General features: G+C 45.1%; 1 protein-coding gene across 1 annotated transcript in view; it reads left to right on the top strand.

The window, feature by feature from the left end:
- LOC141047703 (BOS complex subunit NOMO1-like) overlaps window positions 1–15,870 on the top strand; it is a 111,088-nt gene that overhangs the window by 41,977 nt on the left and 53,241 nt on the right. Inside the window, exons 13-23 of the mRNA XM_073542933.1 lie at window positions 4,061–4,202; window positions 4,925–5,056; window positions 5,378–5,514; window positions 6,923–7,010; window positions 8,633–8,696; window positions 9,124–9,219; window positions 9,992–10,201; window positions 13,543–13,625; window positions 13,721–13,880; window positions 15,498–15,624; window positions 15,728–15,841. Of these exons, the coding sequence (XP_073399034.1) occupies window positions 4,061–4,202; window positions 4,925–5,056; window positions 5,378–5,514; window positions 6,923–7,010; window positions 8,633–8,696; window positions 9,124–9,219; window positions 9,992–10,201; window positions 13,543–13,625; window positions 13,721–13,880; window positions 15,498–15,624; window positions 15,728–15,841 (1,353 nt within the window). The remainder of the gene's footprint in view (window positions 1–4,060; window positions 4,203–4,924; window positions 5,057–5,377; window positions 5,515–6,922; window positions 7,011–8,632; window positions 8,697–9,123; window positions 9,220–9,991; window positions 10,202–13,542; window positions 13,626–13,720; window positions 13,881–15,497; window positions 15,625–15,727; window positions 15,842–15,870) is intronic.

Here is a 15,870-nt window from a genome sequence, read left to right on the forward strand (position 1 = left end):
AGGTCTAGCTGCCTATTACAGAGGACAGGTGGGTCAAGGAAATAGTGTCTTCCGGATACAAGATCGAGTTTACTTCCAGCCCACCAAACCGGTTCTTCCTCTCCGTTCCCCCAAAACCGCCACACAAGGCTCGAGCCTTCCATCAAGCGGTCTCCTCCCTCCTTCAAGCAGGAGTCATAGTACCGGTTCCCGCAGACGAGCGCTTCTACTCTAATCCGTTCGTAGTTCCCAAGAAAGGAGGCAGCGTCCGACCCATACTAGACCTACAACAACTCAACAAGTATGTTTGGGTTCGTCACTTTCGCATTGAGTCCCTCCGGTCAATCATTGCGTCCATGGAGAAAGGAGAATATCTCGCCTCCATGGACATACAAGACGCTTACCTGCATATACCAATTGCTCCCGGCCATCAAAGATTTCTCAGATTCGCAATCCACCAGGACCACTACCAGTTCGTGGCCCTCCCGTTCGCACTCGCCACAGCTCCCAGAATGTTTACCAAGGTCATGGCAGCCACCATGGACGTTCTACATTCCAGAGGCATAGTAGTCGTTCCATACTTGGACGACCTTCTCATCAAGACCCCCCCCCACCTTTAAGGACTGTGTGGTCAACGTCTCAATCACAATAGACACTCTGAATCGCCTGGGATGGTTAGTCAATTTACAAAAGTCATCGACTACCCCGAGTCAGTCTCTGACCTTCCTGGGGATGCTATTCCACACCTCCAGGAGTCTGGTGCTCCTCCCCAGGGACAAGACACTGGCTGTCCGTCTAGGAGTTTGCATACTCCTCCGCAATCCCCCCTGATCTCTCCGGTTTACCATGAGTGCTCTGCAGGATGGCAGCAGCAATAGAGGCGGTACCATTTGCCCAGTTTCACCTCAGACCTCTTCAACTGGCCATCCTCAGATCCTGGGACAGGAATCCGTTCCCCCTCGACAGGGAGTTCCGGTTAACATTGAAGACCAGGAGGTCCCTGAACTGGTGGCTCAAGCCAACCTCGCTTCCAAGGGGAAAATCCTTTCTCAGGTCAATGGAAGGTTTTAACCACCGACGCAAGCCTGACGGGTTGGGGCACGGTGCACCTGCATCACAGGACGCAAGGCAAGTGGTCACCAATGGAAGCGACCATGCCCATCAATATCCTGGAGATTCAGGCCATCTTCCTGGCATTGAGAGCTTTTCATCACTTGCTGGTAGACTCTCATATCAGAGTACAGTCGGACAATGCCACGGCGGTGGCATACGTGAACCATCGAGGCAGGACCCGCAGCATCCAGGCGATGAAAGAAGTGACACATATCCTCCACTGGGCGGAGGACGCGAGGTCGGTACTCTCTGCGGTCCACATTCTGGGTGTGGACAACTGGGAAGCCGACTACCTCAGCAGACAAGAAATGGACTCGGGGGAGTGGTCTCTCCGTCCCGAAATCTTTCGTCAGATCTGTCATCGCTAGGGGACCCCGGACGTGGACCTCATGGCATCCCATCTCAATGCCAAGGTCCCCAATTTCATGGCCAGGACGCGCGATCCAAGGTCGCTCGGTGCAGATGCCCTGGTTCAGGACTGGACCCAGTTCCAGCTTCTGTACATCTTTCCACCCCTCCCCCTGATCTCCAGAGTCCTGAGGAATATCAAACAACAAGGAGTCCAAACCATCCTGATCGCGCCAGACTGGCCCAGGCGTACATGGTACGCCGACGTCGTACAACTCACAGCAGACGCCCCCTGGCGTCTCCCCATCCGTCCCGACCTTCTGTCACAAGGCCCGTTCTACCATCAGAACTCAGGGGCTCTCAATTTGACGGCGTGGCCATTGAGACCTGGGTTCTAACCCAGGCAGGTTTTTCACCGGACGTTATTAAAACCATGATCAGGGCACGGAAGCCAGCTTCCGCCAAGATTTACTACCGTACCTGGAGCGAATCGCGTGGACAAATTCCACTCCCCTACTCTCTTCCAAAAGTTCTTGGTTTCCTTCAATCGGGCCTAGACGCCAGGCTATCACTCGGCTCGCTTAAGAGCCAGGTGTCAGCGCTCTCAGTGCTCTTTCAGAGGCGCATTGCTAACAAGCCGTAAGTGAGGACTTTTCTCCACGGGGTTTCCCAATTGGTTCCCCCCTGCAAACTTCCATTGGAGACGTGGGACCTCAACCTGGTCCTGACAGCACTGCAGGCACCTCCTTTCGAACCCCTTAAGGAGGTCTCACTCCGCCTTCTATCACAGAAAGTTGTCTTTTTGGTGGCATTCACCTCGCTAAGCAGGGTGTCCGAACTTCAGCACTTTCCTGCAGACGACCCTTCCTGGCTTTCCACCAGGACAAGGTGGTTCTCCGTACAGTCCCATCCTTCCTTCCGAAGGTTGTGTCCAGCTTCCACCTCAATGAGGAAATCTCACTGCCATCTCTTTGCCCAGTTCCGGTTCATGGAGTGGAGAAGGCTCCATACGCTTGACCTTGTCAGGGCATCGCGTATATACGTATCTAGGACTGCTCCCTTCCGGAAGTCTGATTCACTTTTCCTTCTTCCGGAAGGCGTGCACAAAGGTCTACAGGCTTCCAAAGCCACCCTTGCCAGGTGGATTAAGTCCACCATACAAGAGACTTACCGCCTTAACAATTCTCCCCTTCCGGCCGGTATCACGGCACACTCTACGCGGGCGGTAGGAGCCTCCTGGGCCATTCGGCACCAAGCCTCGGCTTAACAAGTGTGTAGGGTGGCCATTTGGACTAGCCTGCACACGTTTACAAAACACTACAAAGTGCATACCCAGTCCTCAGCGGATGCGGGCCTGGGTAGACAGGTTCTGCAGGCGGCAATACCCCAAGTATAGGGGCCTGTCAGCACAATATTCGTCCATTGCTTCCCACCCAGGGACTGCTTTGGGACGTCCCATGGTTCTGTGTCCCCCAATGAGGCGACAGAGTAAAGTCGATTTTTGTGTACTTACCGTAAAATCTCTTTCTCTTAGCCTCTAATTGGGGGACACAGCTCCCACCCTGTTGCCCTTACGGGCCGTTGTTAGTTGAGTTCTCATATTGTTCTTTCAGCTCGTACATAATGGCCTTATTACAGCCATGGTTGTGTTATTTGTGTTACGTTCCTCCTAATGCTTTTGCACAAAACTGGAGAAGGCTGACGCCGTCCAGGGGTGTATTCTGCAGAGGAGGAGCCAAAGTTAATCTTTTTCAGATTATGCATAGTGTCGCCTCCTAGTGGACAGCAGCATACACCCATGGTTCTGTGTCCCATGGTTCTGTGTCCCCCAATTAGAGGCTAAGAGAAAGAGATTTTACGGTGAGTACACAAAAATCTCCTTTTTGCAGGGGGAATATAGTATTTAAGAAGAGGTTGTCCGAGGAGTGGACAGGCTCTTTTAGGGGAGTCTGTCACCCAGACCCTTCCTTATCAAAGCACAATTTAAACTAAGCATTCAGTCCTATAGGTGACTTGACCCCCTATAGAAAGTATACTTTTAAAAAGCATGACTCCTTGCCTTTGTTCAGAAAACTCCCTCTAAGCCCCCTTGCTAGAGCAGAGCCTACAGGGAAATGTAGTTTCAGTATTACTTTGGCCTCTTCAGCCCCTGCAATGAACACAAGCAGCAGAACCCCTTTAATAAAAAGAGCAACTTTTCTCATATCACTAGGTGTTCAAAGTATGAGAAAGTAGTATTTAAAGGATCCTGAAATTTTTAGGTTTATGATGCTTGAACCACGGGCAGTACTAATCGGACGATGGCTGTGTAATTGCAGCTAGGTATGTTATACTCAACAGCAGAGTTTCCGAGAAAACATACTTTGACAAGCTGGCCGTGGACTATGCGTGTTGGAAGACTAGTCCGAGGAAGGTCCTCAGCAGCTTCTCCTATTGAGTGGGGCGATGAGAAGACATCAGAGACCTTCCTCGGACTCGTCATCCAAGATAAATCAAAGAGAATTTCCATAGCCCTAGTTCTGATAAATCTCAGCCCGAACAAAGGAGGATTTTGATGTTTTCTTCCTTTAGCGCGTACCAAGTCAGCGGCATTCTGTCTAAAATCGTGTCCATTTTGCAGGTCTTTATACCAGAAGCTGAGGTTAAAGCAGGACTGGCATTAAAGCCGTCCGTGTTCCCTGTGACTGTAACAGACAAACCTGTGATGGACGTGTCCTTCTCCCAATTTATGGCTTCTGTTTCCGGCAAAGTATCTTGTCTTGGTATGTTTAACATGGAACAATGACACTAGCTAGATTGTGGAGCATTTTAGTTTCTTTATTAATGAACAGTCTATACTGTCTCCTAAACTTTGATAACTGTCAGCGGGATTTTGTCTTGTAAAGTAAAGACTAGGATGGCCCATTATTTCAGAATAAATTTAGACATTTTTTGAAGAAGTTTTTAAAGATATTAAAAAAATATAGTAATAGTTTAAATCGCCCCACCCCTTTTGCCCCATTCAAAAAAAAGAACACATCCAGCCCCAGATCCCGATAATGTTACAGGTCTCGGAAAATGGCTGCAAAAGCAAACATTTTTTTTTTTTTTTTTTTAAGAAGGCAAATTTATAAAAAAAAAAAATTCACCACTTAAAAAACAAAAAAAAACTATACATGTTTGGTATCTGCATGCTAGTTCTGACCTCGAGACTCGTATTACCAGGTCAGTTTTACCATATAGATTACATGGTAAATACAGAACCCAAAAAACAATTGTGGAATTGCACTTTTTTTTTTTTTTTAGCAATTTTACCGCACTTGGAATTTTTTTTTACCTGTTTTCAAGTAAACGATATAGTAAAATCACTGGTGTCATTCAAAAGTTCAACCCGTCCCACAAAAAAACCAAAAAAAAAACCAGCCCTCATAATTAAATCTCAATTTCTTTTTAGTGTATTGTTCTGTACAATGTCTTTTTTTTTTTTCCCCCTCTAATTTTACAGATTCATGTGGGGATCTGACTGTGACATTGCAATCAGTGACCCGACAGAGAGAGAAGCGTTCTGTGCAGGTCTCCAGCAAATCAGAAGGCGTGACTTTCACATTTGAGGATGTATTACCTGGGAAATATAAAGGTAAAGTAATATATAATGACCTATCTTGGCTTCTTCAGTGTATTTAAAGCAGTTGTCCCTAGAGACACGTCCACACATGCCAGAGTTCTTCTGCTGCGGATCCTAATGCATATTAGCTGCATTAATCCACTGCAAAATTTGCTGCTTCATATTTGAAAATCGGTAACCTATTTCCATAATTGACACATTTTATTTAGAGGTTGAAATGTTCCCCGGCATTCCTAGTCCTGAAACGAGTTAAAGAGTAAAATTAACGTTGTATTTCAGGAGGAAACAAAATACATGTTCAGGTTTCTTTTTTTCTTTTTGTTTGTTTGCAAGCGAGTATTATCCAGGAGGATTGGTGCTGGAAGAATAAATCTCTGGAGTTTGAAGTTAAAGAGGACGACCTTGTTGGCATTGAGTTCAGGCAGACTGGCTACATGCTGAGATGTTCCCTCTCACATGGCATAACGCTGGTGAGTGTAGACCCATCTGAGATACTCGCCTTTTATTGCTACTGGTTTGTCGAGCGTCTTGGTGTCCTTAAAGAAGAAAATGTCTTTCTTCTGCACCAGTCACTTCACTTAAAAACTGAACAATGGAGATTGCAGAGCGTGCCATGTTCACTAAAGGTACTGTCACACTTAGCGATGTACCAGCGATCCCGACCAGCGATATGACGCGGTCAGGATCGCTGGTACATCGCTAAGTGGTCGCTAGTGAGCTGTTACACAGGCAGATCTCACCAGCGACATCGCAGGGGTCGGGAGTCGCTACTTACCTGTCAGACGAGGCGATGAAGACGTCCTCCCGCCCGCGTTCATGCGTCACTCGTCGTCACAGTAGGAAGCTGACGACGAGAAATGGTCCAGGACGTTCTCGCGCGATCAGCGATAACCAGCGGGGGAGCGGTCAGAGGTAAGTATCACACATAGCGATATCGCTAGCAATATCGCTATAACGTCACAAAAAACATTGACGTTATAGCGATATTACTAGCGATATTGCTTAGTGTGACAGGCCCTTAAAGGAAATTAGTGATTTTTAGTTTTGTAAGGAATGTATCCATCTACTTCTGGCTTTTCATTTTTTACGTTGTCATAGGACTAGAAAACCAGAATCAAGCTTTGGACACAAGGCAAAACTAATGGTGCCACCATAGTGTCTGGCATTTATGGTGGAGTCTATGGATGCGGCTTCTAACAGAGCTTCCAACACAATGTTATTGGCCAAACAAGCTCTTCTTGGGAGAAAAGGGGGGTGCAGGTCCTCTACCACCTACTTTATTATTGCTGTATTACATTAAAGGGGTTGTCTGGCCTTAGGCTACAAGTCGGTAGCCACGCTGTGACTGCAGACTTGTGAATCCTCACATTGTGCACACTGCGTGCAGTGAGGATTCTCCAGTGCATGGAGCAGGATGAGACCGCAAGCAAGCGATTTGCATTTTCGACTAGACTGTATCCGGCCTCGTTCAATACACTTGCATTGAGCGAGGCCGAGCCCATCTAGTTGGCGCGTGACCACATGTATGCAAGTCACATACTTGTGGTCAAGTACCGGAGAATCTTCACAGTGTGCAGTGTGTGCTCTGTGAGGATACAAGTCTTCAGTCCGTGTGATTGCAGACTTTTAGCTGTACAACCCCTGTAAGTGTAAAATAAGTGATACAGAGGAAGTGGTGCAGGTAGAGGGTTATCCGAGGAGGACCCAGCTATTAAACTTCAGTTCTTGAATGGATGATTGTACTGAAAAATCCCACCCAAGGTGCTGGTTTACTGCTTTCTTGGTGTCTTTTTTTCTATATTTCTATATATTTTTTTTTTCTTTTGTTGATCTTTGTTTTGTCATAATTCGTGAATCCTCTGAATTTCTCATCCCCAGGAATTTTACCAAGATGGAAATGCCCCAGAGCACGTTGGTGTGTATAATCTAACAAAAGGTGTCAATCGATTCTGCCTATCAAAACCAGGTAATTTTCATAGATTTTATCGTTAAAATTAGGCCCCCACAACTTGAGCCATGCTTGTCCAATGGGAAAAAAAACCATACAAGGTTTTCCCTGGGCAAAGTGTAAGGGGAACATATATTGAGCATTACCTTGCCCTGCACCATTTTATACTAAAATAAATTTGGCCAGAGTTTTGTAGTTGAACCCTTTGCCCTGATATATGAAGGCAGAGGAGCCACAGAGTCACAGCTCCCACTGCCTCTTCTACTTACTTCTCCCACCTTTATCACTGTTAATCCCAAACCATTTTTGTTACTCCAGTCCAATTCGCAAACCCACCTGCTACATCATAATTTTAGTTTATCAGCTGGGCCGCCATCATGACATCCGTATACCCTAGCAGGGCATATAAAGGATTGTCCTAGCGAGACTTCTCATTTAATATCTTTATCTTGATCAACAACTCCATTGACGGAAATATAATAAAAAAAAAGTGTACACTTGCAGAATACAACTGGCAAAAACTGTGTGCATCTATTACATGGTAAAAAGTACTTGGCTGTGTAACCCACGTTATCTAGGGTGTGCTGTCACTTTAAGTATTCTCAAAAATCGCCTCTTATCCCCTATGCAGAAATTGAACCCTCGTGGGATCAGTAAGTTCTCCCATATCCAAACGATAGGTGCTAACTTATGATCTTTGGTTAATGATAAATTGAGATCTGACGTCTGGGACCACCACCAATTCTTAGAATAAAGGGGTACAGCACTGCATCCCCTGTTAGTTTTCTTAGCACATGGTGTTCCCTGACAGTTGCCGTTCATATCAACGGGTCTGGCTGCAATTCCCTTCACAACCATGAAAGCACCACTGTAAGGAAGGGAGAAGTGAAGGAGATGCATCACTTTGGCCTCTGTAGTCTCAGAATCAGAGGGGGCTCTGAAGTTGGAGCTCCAGCGAGTCTTAAAAGGGTTGTATTGGACTTGAACATTGAGGGCCTATCTTTAGTATAGGTCATCAATGACTGACTGGTGGGGGTGCGACACCCAGAACCCTGGCTGATCAGCTGTCCCCGGTGTTGGCGGCCGAAACTGATGAATTAGAGCTGGACAGCTCAGTGGACGGATTACTGGCCACAGCCGGGCACCGTATTGATTTGAATGTGCAGTACCCGTCCGCAGCCACTATACAGTTGACGGAGCTGTGCTGTGCAGCTCCGTATCTGAGCCTTTCCGGCCGATACCAGAACAGTTGATCGGCGGGGTTGCCAGGTGTTGCATCTCCACCGATCAGACATTGATGACCTACTGTAAGGATCATGGACTATCAATGTTATAGACCCGGACAACCCCTTTAAGTGATAGTATCTCCTAGCAATATGCATTTCTTCTAAAGTGGGAATAACCCTTAAAGGTATTGGTTGGTCGCCAGTTATATTTGAATAAGACACAAATTCAAGCTTCTTACTAAATAAATTGTATTGTTACTTTTAGCTTTTCATTCATCATTAATGTGACTGCGGAGGGGCAGGATCTGTCGGTTTTAGAAATATTTTAATTGGAGGCACAATAAGAATCTATTTCTATCTTTCCCTCCCGAATACAGCTGCATATTCCTGCTTTATAATTAATATTGTTTCCAGGTGTTTACAAGGTCACCCCGCGATCCTGCCATCGCTTTGAACACGCACACTACACATATGACACGTAAGCAGATTTTTTTTTTTTTTTTATGTATATACTTGTGTTGAATTTTGAGATGTAAACTGTCAGCATTTTTATCTTAAAAGTATATTAGTAGTCACTGGTTCAGAATGTTTTACTTAAATGTGTCAAAAATTGAGACAATTACTCAGCCGTGCAGCATAGGAGTGAGAGAAAACACTTACTAGAAAGCTGCATTGCCTGTCTGAGTCTCTCACTCTGCTTCTCCCCTTCTCAATAGTCTTCACTGGACAGCTGTAGTTGGATCCCTGTCAGTGCAGGTTTTAGCAATATTCAGAGTGAATAGCTCAAGAGCCACGGGGAAGAAGTGGCTCATAAGTGGAGAAAGAAGCCTATTTCTTTGGTAGGATATGTTAGAAGGTTCTTATATTTGCTTGTGCTAATATCACTACATTTGTTTTCTCAACAGGTCCTCGCCAAGTATCCTTACTCTGACTGCAGTACGGCATCATGTCCTCGGGGCCATAACCGCAGATAAACTAATGGATGTGACCGTCACTATTAAGTAAGAGAATAATTCCTGCTTAAAGCGCCACTCCAGTGTTTTTTTTTTTTTTTTTGCACCGCTGGAGTGCTGGTTTAAAAGTAATCCCCCTGCCCCGTCTCATACTCACTTGCTCCCACTTTCATCCTTTTTTATTGGCGATCCTGTCGGTCTCCGACGAAAATTAACCTGCCAGTAGCTCCAGTGTTTCATGGAGTGGCGCGGAGGTCACTTTGCAATACAAGTTAATAGGGCCTTTGTCCTGGCCTCTTTCTTGCATTGAGCTTTTGTGGAGTAACTTCTGACTTCCGGCCAGTCAGTCGTTACAGGCACAAGATGGCGCGGGTTGACCGAAGTGGCGTTGGTAAAAGGTGAAGCCGCTGGAAAGTGAGTATAAGAACGGGGGCAGTGTGCTTACATTTAAAGCGCCACTCGGCTGAAAAAAAATAGCCGCTGGAGTGGTGCTTTTAAGCTAGTTTTCTTGGTACCTTTTATAGTGGAAGTTATAGCAAACTATGACCTTAGACTGTGCTGGCGCCTAATCAGTGATGTCCGCACAGTCTTTCCTATGGTGTGAAAGGCGCTGGTTTTTGGTTACGCACACCAGTATCTGTCTACCCTCTCCACTTGTAGTGGCAGAGAAGAGTAGTGTTAGGGGATAGAGGAGCCGCACATTTATAAAGAAGTACTTGTGAGTGCCACAAGATCTTCAAAGATACACAGCTGCTTATAAGATAAGACTTTGTCAACTGATCACCAGTAACATCTAACGCTGCTTCTTCTCCTCCATCAGATCTTCCATAGACACAGAACCAGCCCTGGTCCTAGGGCCACTGAAGTCTATAGAAGAGACGCGCAGAGAGCAGCAGCTGGCGGAGATTGAGGCACGTAGGTTGCAAAGACAGAAATCCGATGTGGAAGAGACTGATGTACAACCACCGGTTCAGGAGGTAGTGGAGGCGCTCCAAGGGCCCTTCACGTATGAATTCTCTTACTGGGCAAGGTAAGGGCCGTGAAGGTAAAAGCAGAGCAAATGTGATGAAAAAAGGATACTGCACCCAGTTAGTTCCTTGTAGCAAAAAAAGGAGTGAGAAAAAAATAAGGCCCTGACACCTGCAATATTAAATGAGTGTACAGGTGCACAAATACAATGTGGCCAATATACAAAACCTACAATATGTCCGCATACTCCCATTAATGAATACTTGAACTCCAGTATTGCTGTAAATGCTAAAAACGTAAGGTACTTAGCATTTTTTTTAATCAAAGAGCGCACTGGGCTACTTTTAATAATAATTATAGACGTTTGGTATCTCCATAATCGTACTGACCTGGAGAAGCATTGCCATGTTATATTTAACTCCTTAATGACCACCAACACATCTTTTTACTGACCTGAGATATGAGCGAATAGTGACTGGTGACAATCCAGCAGCTGCCGGCTGTACACCATAGCTGACACCCTGCCTCATCATGGCCTTTTAAACCCCTCAGATGCTGCTGTCAATAGTGACTACAGCATCCAAATGGTTAACAATGTGGGGGCTCCCTCTTCAACACCATTGGCACTTTGAGATCGTGATTGTGTGGTGCTGAAGTTTGCCATGGCATTTCACCACCAAATATAACGGCCTTTGTCTGCCAGATATAGCGGCCTGTTCAGAAGTCAGCGACATTTAGGTGGTAAAAAATTAATTTTTTAAATTTCAGACTATGTCACTCTGTATTAAATCCTGAAATGCACAGGAAGGGTTAATAAATAAGGGTTTTTACTTAATGTTTTTGTGTGGTATGAGTATCTGGATTAGCGGTATTGTCATTCAAAGTTTGAAAATTGCAAAGTTTTGTTTATTTTTTTTGAAAATATAGACACAATTTTACCGTTGTCTTAAAATATGTGTCGTGAAAAACAATCTCAAAATCACTGGGATATGTAAAAGCGTTCCAGAGTTATTTCCCTATAAAGTGACACTGGTCAGATTGAGAAAAAAAAAATTGGCCTCATCGCTAAGAGATTAAAATGAACGGTTTAAATAAAACAAAAAACAAACTACCTTGGAATTGCACTTTATTCGCTATTTCGCCGCACTTGGAATTTTTCACCTGTACATCACATGATATGATGGATGGCAGCATTCAAAAGTACATCTTGTCCCGAAAAAAAACAAGCCCTCACATGATGGCTTTGCTGACAGAAAAATAAAGAAAAGCTATTGTTCTTGGAACAGGAGGAAAAAAACAAGCTCACAAAAGGAAAAGCGCCCTGTCGGGAACTTTTTGACAGTGAGGGTGATCAATGAGTGGAACAGGCTGCCACGAGAGGTGGTGAGTTCTCCTTCAATGGAAGTCTTCAAACAGAGACTGGACAGACATCTGTCTGAGATGGTTTAGTGAGTCCTGCATCGAGCCGGGGGTTGGACATGATGACCCTCGAGGTGTTGCCCAGCTCTTCCATTCTATGATTGTATGTTTGACATTTCTGTAGTGATGAGAGCCCACATAAGTGATCCATGTCTCCAGAGGCACGAGCTTTGGCACAGTGTAAGGGAGACTACAGCGTACCGGGCTCTACAACGTATGGGCACTTCGCTGGCAGATTTCCGATTTTCACTCATTCCGCAACCTCCACTGCTGGCTTGTTTCTGGAAAACACCCTTGGAGTCAAATAATCACCACCCCTGTATATAAATACCCAAAGGGGTGTAATTTCCACCATTGATCCCATGGAGGAATTCTGCTCTTCTGGCACTAATGGGCTCTGTAAATGGAGTCTGCAAACCATTCTGTGATCATTTGTGCTCCAGGAGTCAAATTATGCTCCTTCCCGCCTGAGTCTTGCCGCGTGGCTAAGCAGCCGAAGCTGACACGACTGCGATATTTTTGTGGGGAAAAGTTAAAAATTGAATTTGTTTCCTTCCACGTTGCTTTAATTCCGTTGAAACACCTGAAGGGTTAATACATTTATTGAATGTGGTTTTGCAAACTTTGAGAAGCGCAGTTTTTAGAGTGGTGTCACTTTTTTTTTTTCACATGGGGCCACTCGGTCATTTCAAATAGGATGTGACCCCCCCAAAAAATGGTTGTGTAAATTTTGTTGGAAAAATGAGAAATTGCAGATAAACTTTTAACCCTTTATTTTAATAAAAATAAATAAATAAAATGTTTAAAAAATGATTATGTAAGGCTGGTTTCACACTTGCGTTTTTTAGCGCTGCACCTCGTGTGCTATCGTGCGCATGCGCATTGCTCCCCTATCTTTAACATGGTGGGCGCATAGTATAGCGCTTGTACGTGTTCATGTGCGTTTTCGTGCTCTGCGTTTTTTCCATGTGTGCTCCCAGGCGCAACATGTTGCATTTTTCTGTGCACCCAACTGCTGCCAAAAAACGCATGCGCACGGAATGCGCAAAAAAACATTACAGTCTATGGGATCGCACGCATGCGCTAGGTCATGCGCACGCATGCATTTAAAATCAAATGCGTTTTTAGAGTTAACATGGCAACAAACTGGATAAATCGCATGCGCAAAAACACAGCAAATGCATGCAAAACGCTTAATGCGTTTGGAATGCACACGAGGCACAGCGCAAAAAAACGCTAGTGTGAAAGTAGCCTAACGTACACATGTGGTAAATGTTGTTTTTTAAAGAGGTTGCCCACTACTTGAACAACCCCTGCTCATACCCCACGCTTGGCTCCGATAAGATAAAGAAGCTTATACTCTCCCGTGTCGGTACTCGCGTTCTCAGGGCTTTTGTACGATTGTTATGACACGTGAGCCCGGCGCCCAGTCAGTGCTGGCGTCACTGTCCCCCCTTAGTACGAATTAAACATGAAGAGGAAGTCGGAGATCAGCTAAAGTCCTGACTTCCTCTTCATGTTCAATTCGACAGACGGTAGGGTCAATGACGCCAGCTCTGATTGGGCTCCGGGCTCACGTGTCGTAATAACCGCTCAAGAGCCCTAGGAACGCGAGTGCTGGCACAGGAAGCGAGTATAAGCTTTTATATTTTCCGGGGTCAGGCGTGGGGTATCAGCAGGGGTTGTCCAAGTAGTGAACAGCCCCTTTAGCTATTTTTTTTTTATACAACCCTTTGATTCAAGGGCATAAAATTTCAAGGTTTCAAAATTGCTACATTTTCCATTTTTTTTCCTTCAAATCTTATTGACCTAAATTTACCACTAACATAAAGTACAATGTGTGATGAAAAAACAGTCTCAGAATCAGTGGGATATGTTGAAGTGTTCCACAGTTATTACCACATAAAGTGACACTGGTCACAATTGAAAAAAATGGCCTGGTCATGAAGGTGACTTTTTTTTTTTTTTTTTTGCTCTATATAGATCCGGTGAGAAGATCACTGTGACTCCATCATCTAAAGAACTTCTCTTCTATCCCCCGTCTGTGGAGGCTGTCGTGAGCGGAGGTATGCAGATGTCAACACACATGGCTGATGTATCTGATTAACTCCTATTGCTCGAAACTATACAGCCTGTAATCATATTGACCTCTCAATTTCAGAAAGCTGCCCAGGAAAGCTAATAGAAATTCATGGGAAGGCTGGCTTATTCCTGGAGGGACAGATACACCCCGAATTAGAGGGCGTAGAAATAGTAATCAGTGAGAAAGGAGCAGCTTCACCTCTCATCACCGTATTTACTGATGATAAAGGTTCATACAGGTTGGTGCAAATTTTACTTAGGTTTATAGTTTTCATTGAACATGGGGTACAATCAGAGCAGTAAGACAAGCACATGAAAATAGGGCCAGCTACTTTACAGAACATACCTATTTGTAAGACAAACTTGCTGTGACGATCCTTATCAAGATCTGTTCAGCTTTACGATTGAGCCTTGCAGCATCGTACATTGGAAAGATTTCCAGATATCAACCTTCTGTAGCCTCCAGTTTATGTACAAATGGCATCTTGCGTGTACCATAGGCACCCATTATAAATCAAAAGTGCACAGTGTGACACTCTCTCTCTCTCTCTCTCTCTCTCTCATAATTGCATCCTTTTGGCACAATAGGGCCTATTAACCTTCATTTACCCATGAACAAGTGACAGCTCTCCAAATTTCTGGAAGTTTAAAGAGGATTTTTTTTTTAAACGGAGTACCTCCTCCCATTGCTCCTGTTCCGCTGCTTCTGGAACAGTTTTCCTTTTTACTTCTTTGCTCTCTGTGCCCAAGTTTTGCCTTCCCTTGGTAATATAGGTAAAAAATACTCCCTTAAACAATGGGGCGTATACCACAGAACTTCTCTGTGGGTGGGGTGCAGCCGTGTTTTGATTGGCCAGCAAGCATCAGAGGGGTAAAAGCACACGCCCACAGATAAGTTCTGTGCTATACACCCAGTTTTTTGAAGGTGACAATTTGCTCCTTTTCACTAGGAGGAATAACTTTAGAACAGAGGTGCATAGCAGAACATGAAAAACTGTTCCAGAATTAGTGGAGCAGCGTCATTTGGAGGAAGTACTATATTTATCTAGTTAAAATCCACTTTAATGGGAATCTGTCACCCTTTTTTTGCCCTATGACCTGCTGGCATTGACATCAGGGGCTTATCTAGAGCATTCTGTAATGCTGTAGATAAGCCCACAATGTGACCTGAAAGATAAAAAAAAACAAAAAACATGTTAGATTATACTCACCGGAGGGGGCGGTCCGGTCTGACGCCTCCGATCTTCATATGATGCCGTCCTCTTCTTCCCTTCCTGTAGTGGCTCCGGCGCAGGCGCACTGCTCTACCCTGTTGAGGGCAGAGCAGAGTCCTGCAGTGCGCAGGCGTCGGAAGAAGTCTGGTGCCTGCGCACTGCAGTATTCTGCTCTGCCCTCAACAGGGTAGAGCAGTGCGCCTGCGCCGGAGCCACGGCAGAAAGGGAAGAAGAGGACGGCATCGTATGAAGATGGGAGGCATCAGACCGGACCGTGACACCCATCGGACCGGACCGCCCCCTCCGGTGAGTATAATCCAACTTGTTTTATCTTTCAGGTTACATCGGAGGCTTATCTACAGCATTACAGAATGCTGTAGATAAGCCTCTGATGGCGGTGCCGGCAGCTGATAGTCCAAAAAAAAAGGGTTACAGATTCCCTTTAAATACTTTATGTAAAGTACCTGGTACGGGGGGGGGAATGCTAAATAATTCCTGATTGATCTAAGAAGCGTTCCTGAAGAAAGCATAACATTTTGTAAAATACAGCTAAGGTTGAAATGAACATTTAGCAAAGAAATGTTTGCGCCTGTGACTTTGCATTGTCTGTTTATTCCCACATGTGGCGACTGAATGGCACAGTGTGGGCCCATTACACAGTGACCTGGAGTACACCATCACTGCCCAGAAAGAAGGCTTTGTCTTGACTGCTGTTGATGGAACTGTGGGAGACTTCAATGCTTTTGCCCTTGCAGGAGTCACATTTGAGGTATCGGTATAAGTCACGTCACCTTGCCTTTCTAGAATTCTACTTAGTTTTATTTATTTTTTTAAAGATTTTCACATTGTTTTCATTCTTTGATTCTGCGTAGATCCGATCAGAAGACAAGCAGCCTCTGGCTGGAGTTCTCTTATCTCTTAGTGGTGGGATGTTCCGCTCCAATCTCCTCACCCAGGACAACGGGATGTTAACCTTCTCAAACCTGGTAACACCTGCATTTTATTTACTACATTC

The sequence above is a fragment of the Dendrobates tinctorius genome, unplaced genomic scaffold, assembly GCF_039654945.1.
Source record: "Dendrobates tinctorius isolate UK_male_01 unplaced genomic scaffold, ASM3965494v1 ptg000129l, whole genome shotgun sequence".
Classification (NCBI taxonomy): Eukaryota; Metazoa; Chordata; class Amphibia; order Anura; family Dendrobatidae; genus Dendrobates; species Dendrobates tinctorius.